At 39.4% G+C, this 15,648-nt stretch overlaps 1 protein-coding gene across 7 annotated transcripts in view; it reads right to left on the reverse strand.

Moving 5' to 3' along the window:
* CSNK1A1 (casein kinase 1 alpha 1) overlaps positions 1 to 14,722 on the reverse strand; it is a 49,177-nt gene extending 34,455 nt beyond the window's left edge. For 2 of the 7 annotated variants that reach the window (XR_009700845.1, XR_009700844.1), the window contains exons 1-2: positions 14,025 to 14,722; positions 13,299 to 13,405 (exon numbers count right to left, since the gene is read on the reverse strand). Coding sequence is in view for 4 of the 7 variants with exons in the window: in XM_061189829.1 (XP_061045812.1) it covers positions 13,299 to 13,405; positions 14,025 to 14,147 (230 nt within the window). In the remaining 3 variants the exon portion in view is untranslated. The remainder of the gene's footprint in view (positions 1 to 13,298; positions 13,406 to 14,024) is intronic. The other 5 variants (XR_009700846.1, XM_061189829.1, XM_061189831.1 and 2 more) reach the window with 4 other exon arrangements.
* Between the last annotated feature and the right edge of the window lie 926 nt (positions 14,723 to 15,648).

Raw genomic sequence — 15,648 nt, forward strand, 5'->3', positions numbered from 1 at the left:
TTCCTACTCCCCCTCTCCTCCTAAATTACCGGACTTAAACAGCAGGCGACCCTCAACCACAACACAAGCCCTCAATTCTCAATTTAAATTCCTGAGTCTCAAAAGTCACCAATCCTCCTAGTACTGCATTCAATAGTTGATTACTTCTGAAAAGTGGAAGCATCTATGAACTTGAGTCTTAAGACACTGTAACCCTTTAACCTAGAATTGTTAGTACTTATTAAGCTCCATTTTATTAATGGCATTCATCATGAAAACAGAACTATGATGCACAGCTTTGACTACATTTTGATTCATGTAACTCTTCAGCGCTTCTGAAGAACTAGACACAGGACTAAAATGTGGGTCACCTCCTGATTTTCTATTAACTCTTGGTATACAAGATTGCTGTGTAACTCTCATTCTCCTTCTCTGCCCATATTTGCTCCTTAGATTTGTGGCCTTCGTTTTACTTTGAATACCTAGGTACCTAGAATTTAATGAACTGAACTTTTCTCTTGCCATCAAAAATTTAAGACCATCAACCTATTTCCTCCTCTTGCAATTTCATTTAAAACACAATTCATATTTTATAAGGTCAGTAACACAAAATTTTTATTCATAATGCTTTGGATTTACAACTTGCAGAAATACCTTTGAAATGGTTTGGGATCCAGAGCATTTTCACTAGAGAAAGACACTCATTGCTGCTATTTGGCTACTGCAGGGAACTGGAAAATCAGGTTTAATAAAGAAAAGACACTAAGTTTTCTGGTGAATTAAGCAACTAGAACCAGAAACACAAATACCGATTAGACCGATTTCTCCGTACTAAAAACTGATTTAGACGTTAAGTAAGAAAAGAACCACAGTTTTAGCTGTGGGTATGGTGATCAGAGTAATAATTCTGATAATGTGATGACTTCAAGAAATTTTAGATATTAATTCTATCTTTTACTTCACTGAACCTTTCCCAGAACTTTCCTAGGTCTTCCAAACCTTTTTTAATTGGCTTAATTTCCCCACCCTTACAATCTCACACCCCTGGGGAGGGCATTGATAAGCATGGAAGTAATTTAAAATTGAACAAGACTAGAAAGGGAAAAGAAAATAAATACTGGAAATCCACCAACTGAGAGACCAATCCTGCATCAAATGTATTTAGCTACAATAACCAAGAACTTGCCCAAACAAGTTGTGTGTGGGTGGTGGGAGGTGCTAGTTCTACACCAAGTGTTCTGAATCTTTTTTGTTGTCACAGATCCCCCACCTTTGGTAGTCTAATGAGGCCTATTGATCCCTTCTCAGAGTATATTAAATGCATAAAATAAAATACATAGCATTATAAAGAAAACCAATTTTAGAGAAATTCAGTTACCATAAAATTACTTTAAAATCAATCTTGATATAGTAATATACATGCTCTTTATTAAAGCATTAAATAAGATTTAGAGGCAGGTCTAACTAGTACTATAATTTTGGATATAAAGACTATTTTGAGTTACATGCAACAATAATGTGATATGAAAATACCTGTGATTTCTATTGGTGACAAAGCCATAGGTACTGCCAAAACTAGTGGGGACTTGTTGCCTACGTTTATAAAAGAAAAACTAGGTTCAGTTAGAGGTACATGAAAATAAAGATGGAATTTTTTTCCTATCCAATTCACTGACCTCGTGGAGGGTAAATCCCTGAACCAAGTTAAGAACCCTGCTCTAAACAGATTTTTAAGGTAAACAGACTGCAGAATAAGATCTAAAACTTGGGCATCATATGTGTTTCACTCAGCAATAATAATGTCAACTAAGATGATTTGTTTTCCTTCTTCATCCTAACCCTCCTAACTGCTACTACTAATCCTTTGCTCACAATATCATCCCTAAGATCTTTGAATTATGCTGTAGGATTTCCACAGTTCTCAGTCTCCTTGTTCCTTGCCCTCTGCCTTAAAAGATGCATAAACGGTCCTTAACCTGCAAATTTTAAAAACACAAACAAAAAAATGTGCTTTGATACTTAGTACTACCTACTACTAAAGCTCCTATTAATTTACCCTTTCAATATTTATGGTGGCTAACAAGACAAAACCCAGTAATTCTTGCTCTCATAGCTTACAGCACAGTCTGTGAAGGCAAATAAATAACACATATGATGAAAGAGAAACTGATGGTGAGAAGGTACAAATTATGGGGACCCAATAGATCTTTCAGAGGGACGCATTAGGAAAAGCTTCTCAACGAAGAAGTATGTTGATTCTTGAAGCATAAACAGAAGACGGCCAGGTAAAGAGGTGTGTGGGGGTTAGGAGTACGCATTAAGCTCGTTATTCACAAGAAACTGAAAGTAGCCAGCATAGTTGGTTCATAGTAAGACAAGATCATCCAATTTTCTTGTTCACAGTTAACTTGTTGAAAATCTAGTTTCTACCTGCCATCTTACTCTCACTTTTTGTTCTTGGTTCCCAGTATAATGGTTATCATTCTCATCATACTACCCAAAATTATACTTCAAAGATCACAAATGGTCCTTGCTGTCACTGCTCTCTCTAGCCTTGGTCCTTGCTGTCACTGATCTCTCTAGCCTTGGTCATAGTAGTACTGGAAGACAGTATGTGGAGAACTGGAATCTCCAGGGGAATACAAGTATTAAAATATACTATTCCACTGGGAAATGGGACAATATATCTGTAGTTTTCACAATACCAATTATAAAGGGTTGATCAAATCTTTTCTTTTTATTTATTTATTTTTGGCTGTGTTGAGTCTTCGTTGCTGTGCACGGGCTTTCTCTAGTTGTGGTGAGCAGGGGCTACTCTTCATTGCGGTGCGCAGGCTTCTCATTGCGGTGGCTTCTCTTGTTGTGGAGCATGGGATCTAGGCGCGCAGGTTCCAGCAGTTGTGGCTTGCGGGCTCTAGAGTGCAGGCTCAGTAGTTGTGGCACACGGGCTTAGTTGCTCCGCGGCATGTGGGATCTTCCCGGACCAGGGCTCGAACCCGTGTCCCCTGCATTGGCAGGCGGATTCTCAACCACTGCACCACCTGGGAAGCCCCAAATCTTTTCTAATAGGCAAATGTATAAAGTAGATTGGTAGCTACCTAGGCCTGGGGGGATATGGAGAGTGATTGCTAATGTGTTCAAGGTTTCTTTTTTTTGGGGGGGATGAACATTTTAAAATTGGATTATGGTGATGGTTGCACAACTGTACATATAGTAAAAACCACTGAATTGCACACTTTAAGTAGATGATGCTTACATAGGTAAAGTATCTCAATAAAACTGTCAATCTTTTACCAAAATCTGCTCCTCCAGTCTCTGTTTCAACACTTATTAAGGACCTACTATGTGTGTGATACTGCCGATAAGGATGCCATAAGCATCATAAGGTCTAAAAGAACAGATAAGTGACAAGTACAATATAAAAGCGACAATAAAGTAAATATAAAACACAGAGGAGCGAGCAATTTATTCAGAAGATAAAAGGGAAGGCTTCTTAGAAAAGTTAGTATCTGAGCTAAACTTTGAAAAATGCCTGTTACCTCTTAACATAGTCTCCTACTTTCAGTCACTCCTCTACAGTTTCATGGTGTCGTTTCTCTGCTATGAAAACCAATGCCCCTCCCTAATTACACACCAAAAAAGCAAAGTTTCATATATATATGAGGAACTCCAAAAATCTAATCTCTGCCTATCCTTTAATTCTATATCCTTATTCCCTCACCAGACTGCCCTCAGGCCATATCACTGAGTCAACAGTGACTTACTAAGCATGACTGTATACTGAGCTCTATTCCAGCCAAAGCCCAAAGCCTTAAAGTCTCATTCCTTTTCTCTCTCTGGAATATATATTACCTCCTCCTAAAAACTGACTTCCTTTAACTGCAACACCCCATTATCCCAACTCTCCTCTTGCCTTGATTAACTCTGAATTTCTACCACAGGGTTCAGTCCTCACTTCTCAATTTCCTTTCTCCACTATCACTTCTATGCTGATCTTGCTCAGATCTAACACCAGTCCTAGTTCCCTGGCCTAGGATTAGGTCTGTATTTTCTGCTAACTTAATTATACAAGAGCTAAACTTGGGATACCCTGCGCCTTAAACTCAACATGTCCAAAGCTATAACCATCCACCCTACTTTTAAAGTGGTTAGGACTCCGCACTCCCAATGCAGGGAGCATGGGTTTGATCCCTGGTTGGGGAATTAAGATCCCGCAATGCCGCATGAGGCAGCCAAAACAAAACTGGGCCCCCTTTTCCTTCTTCCTAATTTAAATCTCAAATTCTCAAGGCTAAAATGACTTACCTCCACTCCTTAAGAAGAGAAACATGAGAAAACGTACATTAAAATGTTAGAGCAAGGGACTTCCCTGGTGGCACAGTGGTTAAGAATCCACCTTCCAATGCAGGGGACGCGGGTTCGATCCGTGGTCGGGGAAACTAAGATCCCACGTGCCGAGGGGCAACTAAGCCCGCGTGCTGCAACTACTGTGCCCACACATCGCAACGAAGACCCAGTGCAGCCAAAATAAATAAATAAATACCTTAAAAAAATGTTAGAGCAAGAAAGTAACAGAAATCAAAATATCTCTTAGTATACTTCAGAGACCAAAAGGTTTCCTTTAGGGTACTTTTTGCACTATAGGAATCACCTGTATTAAGACAGTTTTACATATAAAGATTTAAGAGAACAAATAATTTTGGCTGGATGAAACATTCCCCCCACCACATTCTACAGTAATTAATTTGCTTAGCAAATCCTTCTTAAGTAGATAGATTCCAGGTTAAAAAAATTTTAACTCAAATTTCTCTGCATTAGCAAATGAACACAAAAGAAAACAAACAATTCCAAAGTTTGATATAATCTTTTAAAACTAGAACAGAAAAAAGAACACAAAGTCTGGGCTTGAAATGTTAATGCAAGATATAGGAAAGGGGAAAAATGGATGAGGCAAGGCAAGCTATTATAAAGGAACGATCTAACCTGAAAGAAAAAAAGCAATGAATGAACACATGAATATCTATCCATAAATTTAAGTTCTATGTAAACCTGAACTAATAATATAGAACTATGCAATATATACTTACAAAAATAAGCCCTTCAGTGACTAGACAATTAAAAAGTGCCCCAGTAAACCAGAAGTTGGATTTGAAAATGGGAAGCTGGTTGAACTCATAGTATATGCAATATAGTGCAAAGAATAGTGAACCAGCAGCCAAAAAAAACAGGTTCTAGTTCTGGCTTTGCCATTTTCTTGCCTGCATAAGCCATTTTTGCTCACTGATAAACTTTTTTTTTAAAAAAAAAATTTTATTTATTTATTTATTTGGCTGCACCAGGAATTATTTGTGGCACACGGCATCTTAGTTGCTGAGTGCAGGATCTTTAGTTGTGGCGTGCTTTAGTTGCGGGGTGCAGGATCTTTTAGTTGCGGCATGTGGGATCTAGTTCCCTGACCAGGGATCCAACCTGGACCATCTGCATTGGGAGCGCAGAGTCTTAGGCACTGGACCACCAGGGAAGTTCCATAGATAAACATTCTTAATATAACTTATTATACCTATCAAGAGATATAGTAGTAATTATGAGATTGTAAAAGCACTACACAAACAAAAGGATTACTTTCATTACAAAAAGTAGTTGCCCAACAATTATGAAATGACAACAACCAAGACAACAGCATCTCCTACAATAGTCAGAGCCCTCTCAGTAAAATAATCACTAACTACCCCCAACTGCTCAATACAATGGAGTGTCAAAACCTCAACACAGTATTTCCCAAAGCATGGTTCTGTGGTCTTTAGCAGAAATTATCTGAGGTTACTTGCTAAAAATACAGACTCTTGGGGCCCATTCCAGTACTGGTCAAACAAATCTGGGGGTGAGGCAGTAAACCCTACATTTTAAACAAGCTCTGTAGGTAATTATTATGCATGGTTGATGTTTGAGAAATGCTGACTAAGCAGGATTCACAAGGAGACATAATGGGGTCCCTGCTGACCTCTCCAATCAAGGCAACCTCTGCATGGTTCAGAATGCTGTTTGGGGCTCAAACTCATATTATCCCTTTGATGTTAAGGGAAGGTTCATGTCCTCACTGGAGATTTAGACATCTTTGCTCCTAATTTTCAGCAAGAGACAAATTCACAATTATATACATGTCAGGTACATGGTAGATGCTCAAAAAGAACGTAAGCCTCCCAAATTTTTGTCTGTTCACTGAAATGTGCCCAGTATCTGAAACTGCCCACCCAGCATGTAGTAGGCACTCAAATATATGTATTTGTTGACTGAATGAAAAATGTTTGCTTATTCTCTAGAAGGTACTGTACAGGTACTGTAAAGTTCACTGACACTCTCCAACAACAGAGCTTTAATTTTTAGAGAAAAACCCAACATCACTCCCTTCCTTAAGAAGTATACAAAGTATTAATATTATGGAGGTCCAAAAATGAGAACACTAGGATTTCAATAAGTGAAGCTTAGTGGTAACAATAATTTCAATCAAGTGAGAAGAGCCAAAAGCAAAACAACCTAACGTGAATGCATAGTGAATAGGGTAGTAAAGGAATGGAAAAGGAAAAGAATGGTATTTACATAAAGGTATAAAATCCAGTCTTTTAAGAATTTCATTATAGTGTTACCAAGGACAGTATATTAGACACTTCTAATACAACTGAAAGACTTGGAAAATTTGGAACTTAAAACAAAATTTACAAAAACTTCATGCTACTACTTTCCAACAAGGCAGCTTTAAATCAGATCTCACACTCCCCTTGCCATAAAAGCCACCTTAAGGACAGAATAATCTGGCAGTGTAAGAAGTGTAACAGATAAGTACTCAGAGCAGCCTCCAGACAACCTGAAATATAGGACAGCCTCAATTTCAGGTTAATTTGCAAACCTTGCCATTGCACACTTAAAGATGGCACAAACGAAACATATGATGTGTACTATGTATGCTTAGTCACTGTCACCATCTTGTTTCCCTTTAATAAAAAAAACTTCTGTACAAAAACTGCAAGTCAGAACCAAAAGAAATTCCAAAAGGCCAATTCACCACTGATAAATACTTATGCTGACAAATGTCCACCACATTAGCAAGTCTTTACTGTGAAATTAATAATAGACACCAGCATTTTGATATGGTAGTATTTTTATATCAGGATTCAAAGCTAAATCAACTAGTACAGCCATATTTCCATTTGTAAATTGCATACCGCCTAATGAGTTCAGCTGAGTTCACTTAAGAAATACTAAAAGTGGGAATTCCCTGGTGATCAGTGGTTAGGATTCTGCGCTTTCACTGCTGGGGGCCTGGGTTCAATCCCTGATTGGGGAACTAAGATCCCAGAAGCCGCACGACGCAGTCAAAAAAAAAAAAAAAAAGAAATACTAAAAGTCATATACCCCCAAATCAAATAAATCAAAATATCCGAGGTTAGAAGCCAGGTGTCAATATTTTTTTTTAAAGTTTTCTAAGTGATTCCAATGTGCAGCAAAGTTTGGGAACCACTGAAAGAGGCAGTAAGATCTATTCAAATAACACATCAGCTGTGTGACTTTAGGCAAATTAACCATTTTGACTCACACTTTATATAAAACCTCAACTTACAGGATTGTTGTAATGATTAAATGAGACCATGTGCAATGCCTGGATATTGATTGATTCTTTTTTTCTTGCGCATAGATGGAAAAAAGAATGTTTAGCCACACTAAATTCAACCAACTACCCACTTATTTCAAAGTACATTATCAATGTTATGAATAAAAGGCAACTAAAACAAAATATCATTGCAGAGAATGGAAGATGTACCTTTTACTCTACTGATCCCATCAATTTATATAATGCATTAAAAAAACTCTTAAGACCGAGCTGGTCTTACAAAAATCCCTTTTATAAAGCAAAGTTGACATGCATGACGGAATTCATCCTAGGTTCAAATCTAGATGACATCACAGACAGAACCCTAAGTATTGACTCTCAATATAATGCCCTTTCCTTTTCCCTTTTTATTAAGGATCAGAATGTACTATCCAACTAAACGTTTTTCTACAGCACTTCCAAAGTCTCCATTAAACAACATACCCCACTGACGACTCTCAGACAAGGAAAAGGCAGTATTTTAGCTATTCAAAGGAGGAAAATAGGGTAAAGATCTCAGTTGCCACTGAGAATCACCACCCCAACCTGGTCACTTTATTAGGTTAGTATACTTCATGGTGATAAACATATTACTAACTTGTAGTCTTACATAAAGACAAATCAACATCAAATCCAGAAAAATGTTACTACAATTCAAAAGATCGATTAAAAATAAATATATAAAACCTATGTTCACAAAACATAGCCTACCAAGGATTAGCAGTATTAAAAAAAAAAAAATCAAATATTCTTTATCTCATTAGGGAGTGTGGGTTACATCAGTGTATGCATTTGTCAAAACTGATTCAATGGCACATTGATCTATATACACTTCATTGTATGAAAATTACATCTCATTAAAAAAAATTCCATTAAGACACGGATAAGTACATGTTATGTGATTACTAGTTATTAACAATTTTCAAGAGCCACCTGAGATTGTATTGGAAATACAAACAGTAACAAAAAGCATCATTTAGACTAGTTATTCATTTATATTATGAAAGCTATTAAGGTACTCATTTAGCCTCAGAAAAACTTGTTAAAACTCAAAGGCTGATTTTAAGAATAAAATGGAATAAACCAAAAGATTAGATTTATAACATTTGTTTCAAACTCTAGTTTTCTCTTGTATAGACTTCTTGACATTAAAGTTTCTTACTAAACAGGACAGATCATGAGAAACCATCACTAAATCATACCTTAGGTACAGATTAAATGTACTCGGAAACAAAATAATCTAGCTCTAAAATCGACTAAAGCCAAGGTAGTAAAATCCATGGACTATACAAGCGTTTACAAGTATTTACTCCACTTTAAGATACAAATTAATAATGTCCACAAAAGTTCTCATCCAGCAATCCATGGATTCAAAAGGAAGAATAAGAATCATAAGGATCTAATTAAATAATAATACAAACAATAGATTACTTACATTTATCAGTTTTTCTGTATGAGACCAAACGCCATACAGTGAAGGAGGCAAAATATGGCTCTGCAGCATCAAATGAAAAGGTGTGGGTTATGTGAGCAGACATGATTTGACCTTGACATAAAGGTGAAAATGGCTCACAGGAAAATTGGAAGTTAGGAGATTTCTAGTAACCCCTCTGAGACTCAACAGTCTAATTTATATATCATGAAGTGTTGGGCTATTATCTCTCAGGTTTCATCCAGCTCCAAATGCTATCTAAGCATCATTACATTATTCCATTACTAGAAATCCAGCATAAGCCAATATAAGTACCTTTAGTATACCACGGATTCAGTTACTGTATGAATCCTGTGATCTGTAATGTATCTCTCTAATAAAGACATACCCAGTGTAGACATCATCTTTGTTCTCCGATAAGAGTATTAGAACTTATTTACAGGAGTATTAGAACTTATTTACAGGATACATGCTCAGTGCCAAAAAGCTAAGATTAATATTTAAGTTGCTTTTAACACTGGACAGTAAGGATTAACTAGTACTTTATAAATATCTCCTAGAATATTTGACATTCAAAGAAGGCAAAAAAAAAAAAAAAGTGGTTAAAGAAACAAGACAACTGGGACCTCCCCGGTGGCGCAGTGGATAAGACTCCGTGCTCCCAATGCAGGGGGGCCTGGGTTCAATCCCCGGTCAGGGAACTAGATCCCACATGCATGCCGCAACTAAGAGTTCACATGCCACAAGTAAGGAGCCCACGTGCTGCAACTAAGACCCGGTGCAACCAAATAAATAAATAAATATTAAAAAACAACAACAACAAAAACCAAGACAACCAAAATTATCCTATGCCCCCTCCCATCTTCTTTATCATGTTTTCCTATAAAAGTATATCCCATTAAGTTACTTTCTCCTAAATGGTAACCTACGGTTTACCTGATACAGGTAGCATTTTTAACGTCCTGAGTGGTATCTCACTACTAAAATATCATTCAAAGGTAATATCTAGACAAAACACCAAACTGTGATGAAATGCTTTCTAGCTACCATCATCTGAAAATAAATCTTAAAATTCAGAGTTGAAAGTTCTGAGATCAACTAGGCCAGCGACTTATTTAAGTAGGGAAACTTGTTCAAACAAAACCCTACCCAAAAGCTCAGCATGCAAAACTAGAAAATTACCAACCTGGCAAAACCCTCTTTTGATTTCAAAAATGAGGAAACTGATATGCCCAAAGAGGTTAAGGGACTAACAAACCCCAGATCACTCAGTCAATACCACATGGCAGATTTAGAGCCTGGCCATAACATAACTGCTTCTTTGGAGAACAATTTAATCCAGTTCAAAGTGGCACAAAGAAAGGGAGGGTTGTAACAGAAACACAGTAATTTAAAATGAGCTCCCAGAGGTCAATTCACAAGGCCCAAGGACTTTCAGTTTCTTAAAAATATCAAGAGACTGAATGCCATCCTCTCATTCTTGCTCCTTACACTCACCGGATGCTATGCTTCTGCACAACAGATCCCTTAGTAAGGTCCTTACATACTAAGGACTTGATAAGGCAGGTATGCTATATAGGCCAGGTAATTTTCAGCCCTTGTTTTAGAATATCTCATAGTATCTTTAAGAAAATTGTAGGGTGTGGGGTGGATTGGGGGAGGAGGGAAATATTAGTGTGGTATAAATGCAGCAAACCTAAAAAGTTTAAATTAATGTCAACATTTCTAAAACAATGGGTAACAGAAGAGACTGCCCTTTTAATCTAGCTAAGCTGAACAATTTAATTCAATATTTCCCAAGTAAATATTTATTAAGCGTATACTATACATAGCTGATGTGGAAATAGTGGGGAACAAACAGCAAAGGAGAAGATGTTGCCACCCAAAATAAAGAAAGCTTATGTAAGTCCTTCTTATCTTTCCCACTTCAGTGGACAAACAGTTCTCTCACACTTCACTTTAAAACCAATGATCCACTTTTTGTTTCTATGTACCTGGACTCTACTACTCCTAAAACAAATTTACTCTTTCCTCACCCTCATCCAATTACTACATTCTGCCTTAGAGACTACTCCCAGAAGCCACACTTTACTCTTGGATGCCCTCCCCAACCAGTTCACCAAGCTTTCTTCCTTAGAGCCAGATCCTGAAATCCCATCTCCTCTCCCAGGAAATCAGGTTAACCTCTTTAGCTCCATCCAGTTTATAACTACCACAACACCCTCTGCACTCAACCTCTTAGAATTTTGCTCACAAGTCAATTTCATTTATTGATGTGTGTAATCAGTATATTGACTATTGCCCTTGTTGGTCTGTATCAGTGTTGTCCTTAAATAAAAGCTACCAAATAAAAGTGCATGTATTTAATTTGGGTTTAGCACTGAAAATGCCAGATGCTTACTGCTTTTTTGAAAATGATTTCAAATACATTAAATTCAACCTGATTTGTGAAATTTATAAAACCTCCCAACACAGATGAATCTCAAAAGCATTACGTTAAGTTAGAAAAGCCAGACACAAATGACCTCATACTGTATGATTGCATTTACAAGTAATTCTAGGAAAAACTAGTGATGGAAAGCAAATCAGCGAGGGCCAGGGTGGAGAGATGAAAGTAAATGCAAAGGGAAGGGAATTTAAAAATTTTAGGCGAATGCAATTGATATTTCTTATTTTGTGAAGAAAAAAGCTAGATATTTTAATCAAGGTTTTCATTTTTCCACAATAACAAATTTATTTTCCTACACAGCAGGGTTTTGTTTTTTTTTTTTAAAGGGATGAGAACCATTAAAAATCTCAAATCTGGATTATCTCCGATTTCACATTAATCTTTACCTCATAAGACAAACTTGGAATTTTCTTCCTAATAATTTATTTTGACTTTGAACCAATAGAAAATCATATCATTCAATTTCTCCATTAAAAATGTCTATCAGCATTGAAAATTTTTTAAGGATAGTATCACTCCGGTTGTTTCCACATCAGAATTAATGTATATAACCCAGTCATTAATTCAAGATTTGAGGAATAAAAGCTGGGATAGTAAAAGAGGCTACAGTAAATACCATTCCAGTTAATTCTCAACTACCTCCGGATCTTTTTGCAAATGTTATTTTTGAGTAATTGTTGGAAAATGGCTGAGTCTTAAACTATATTTTAGTCTCTATTCTGGGAAGAGGCTCTTTAATCTCAAAAATCAAACTATTCTAAAATCCTTTAAAGTTAACCATTTAAAAGAACCCAGTGTCTTCATCTGGTCATCTTTTATCCTGATTACTATTTGCCTTCACCAATAGCACATGTCCAAAAAAAAGCCACAATTTCCCAGATGTGAGGAGTTACTGACCAAGTAACTCAACAGGTTAAAGTTACTTGTCAAACTGTGGTTACACGATTAAGTATTCTTTTAATACAACTGAGTCAATTTCAACATAGCGCTGTTCAAACTGCCTTTGCCATTTCCCACAAAATTTAGTACACAGACTGAAATGTAGCAAACATTACCATTCTTTACAGACTTAATTAACACTTCTGGAAAGACTATGAAAGATTTTGCAGAGTAAACTTAATTTCACATCGCATCTGCTGCAGAGACCAGACTGTCATTATGGCATCTCCTTCCCTGAACCCCACCACTGTCTGCAGCTTTATTCTTGGCTTTTCAAAGGTTTAATCAACTCAGGGCTGCTAAAGAGGGAATCAAGGAATCATAACTTATGAACTCAAGCAGAGAAAACGGCAGGAATATGTGGTTGAGTCACGTCGTTCCGCCATTTTCTAAGCGGAGGAGGAAGACATGTTGGAACAAAAACACAACAAAAGAGCAGCCATTTCCCAAGCCAGCTCCAATAGCAACCCGAACTAGCCCAGCCCGGTGACTTCGGCACCCTCAAATCCACTTCACCGGACAAACCCAAGAACATGTGAGGTGCAGAGGGAAAGAAAGCAGCAGGCAACCCTTCCGCGTTGGGATCAAAGATGAGCCGCATACTTTAACCGCAAATGAAAACCTCGGGAAGAATGACGGAAGCTTTGCAGCAGAGTGTTACAAACTGAAATTCTAAACTTAAGTTGCCAAACTAAAATTTACTCTGTGATTGTGGTGACTTACGCTTCACAGGAAACCCAGGTAACTCAAATACCAAGAGCCGGATTCAGCTGGCCCTATCACCTGCCTCGTACACATCTTCCCCATTCCCATACTTCCCTCGGAGGATCGCCTATTTGCTTAAGGATTCTTACCGTATGTGGGGGATGCCAACCCCACCTTGAAGAATCTTATAGAGTTTGCTCTCGTACAGCAACTGGGGATGCCTGGCCTTCTGAGATTCTAGCTTCACTGCCACTTCCTGCAGGGGAAAGAGGGGATGATGGCATCAACATCCTTACGGATTCAGTGTCATTTGGGAGAAGAGAGGGAAACACGAGCAAAACTCCAACTCTCGACTAGAAGGTGGAAGTGAGAGGCTGGGAAAAAAAGGCTCTCTTTGTAATTATAAAACGAGGCAACCAGCCTCAAAGGCCTCTTCAGGGGGTAGTGACGAAAGCGGCACGTCCTCTAAAGTGCAGGAAAACGATTCATCCAGAAAACGTAATGAGAGATTATGAAGAAACCAGGCGATCGGATGCTGTCCTAATGGGAACAAGAACCCCGGCAGAATTAAAAATATAGGTAGAAAAACATGGGGATCACAGAAATAGGATTTTGCCGTTCTCACCTTAAACGACGGTTTTAAAAGTTCGATTAAGGTGCATTTTTAACAAGCTGGGAAACTTCCTAGTACACCCAACCTTTATCTTGGGTTCTTCCCTTTTAGGGAAAGAAAGCGGGGGAGGTTCCTAAGGCAGGAAAACTGGCTCCCTCTGGACTTCCCAGTGCGTGCATGCGGTGGGAAAAGGCCCGAACAGTTCGCGGGAGGGGGGGAGGGCAGGCGCAGCGTAGTCGTGAACCCCACCCCAGGTGATTACCTCGCCGTTGGTGATGTTGATCGCCAGATAAATGTCACCGAAGGAGCCAGACCCGATCTTCCGTACCAGTTTATATTTCCCTCCGACAATGAATTCGGCCTTGGAGCCGCTGCTGCTCGCCATCCTGAGAGACGAAGATGGAGGCTGGGGCTAAGCCCCGACACCTCTAAGGGGAGAACGGGAGACCTCTAGGGCTCGTCCACGGAGCAAGGCTCCGGAGGGAGGCAGGAAGCAGAAAACGCTGGCTCTTTTCTTGGCGTTACAGGGCCCAGAGTCGGCCAAGGGGAACCTAATCACCGCTGCTGTCAGGTTCCTTTTTGCCAGGCCGCAGATTGTTGAGGGGTTTCTCACGGTAACCAGGCTGGGCCACTTGCTTCTGGCGGCCGCCGCTGCCTCACTTTCGCGGCGACGTCTCGGGCTGGAAAAGGAGAGCGGTGAGTTAGGGCGGCGATACCGCTGCCACCACTGCCGCCGGCTCCCGCCCCGGGGGTACCCCTGTCACTCCGCCGACGCCGCCATCTTGTTACTCCGGCTTCAGCCAACACAAAATGCCCCCAGCACTCGGGAGCCGCTTCTTCACGGCGCAGAGCACTGTGGGAAAAGGATCGCGGGCGCTAGTCCCGGAGGGTCGACAGCGAGAAGGGAGGGCGGAACCGGATCCATGAGAGTCACGGCCCACGCTCCGAGCGTCACCCCGTCACCGCCCAACTGCGCACGCGTACTGCAACCCCGCTGACTGCGCAAGCGTGCCGTGGCGCCTCCTCATCCCCGCCCAGGGCTCCTTTCCACTTCCGGTCGTTGGCTGTTCCACTGCTAACTACCTGTGTGTGAGTCACCTCAGACCCGCCTGGTTTCTCAAAGGCCACGCGGCCCCAGGTCGCGAGAACATGTTAGGGAGGAGTCACCTTCATTTTTCGTGGAAGATGGATACGTCAGGGCTTGGGAGTTGGGTATTGACCTTTGCTCTTTGTTTGAGGTGGTTTTTAACCTTTTGATCTTTACGGGGCTACTCCCTCAACCGGCCCATTCCAGCTCAATTTCTCTTTTGAAAGAGGCTATCGCCTCTAGTGGAGAGAAAGAGAAAAGCAGCCCTGTGCGGGCTGGGTTTGTTCAGGGCTCCCTGTTTTAGCAGTCTAGTTGATTAGTCTTATTAGAATTCTGCGCTTTACGGAGTGTTGGATTCCCTGTTTTTACAGGAGGGGAAAAAGAGGGAAAGCAGGAATTAACCCTGCCGCTCTGTGTCTTTGTGTTGTTTACCCGCTGATGATATTTGATTCCCAAAGGAAGAAAAAAACCATATTCGAGTAATGTTAATGGCCAATATATGTGAATAGAAAATAAGATTACTGCCGTGAAAAAACTGCCCATATGAAAGTTATCCTCTTCGCCCCCGCCCCCCCGCAAAAGAAACCTTGAAGAATCATATCTTGGTCGTGTTGAAAACTGCAGTGTTGACCCAAAAACATAGGGTAGAAATAACTCTTACAAAATGAAATTGACAATGTTTAAAACTTTACACGGTAAAATTTTTACTAAAAATTAGTCAACGAATCAGATCTTGAGCACATTTTGGTTTACAAAATTTGACCTGGGAAAACTGGACTTGGCAGTAATGATGATCACA

The sequence above is a fragment of the Eubalaena glacialis genome, chromosome 4, assembly GCF_028564815.1.
Source record: "Eubalaena glacialis isolate mEubGla1 chromosome 4, mEubGla1.1.hap2.+ XY, whole genome shotgun sequence".
Taxonomy (NCBI): Eukaryota; Metazoa; Chordata; class Mammalia; order Artiodactyla; family Balaenidae; genus Eubalaena; species Eubalaena glacialis.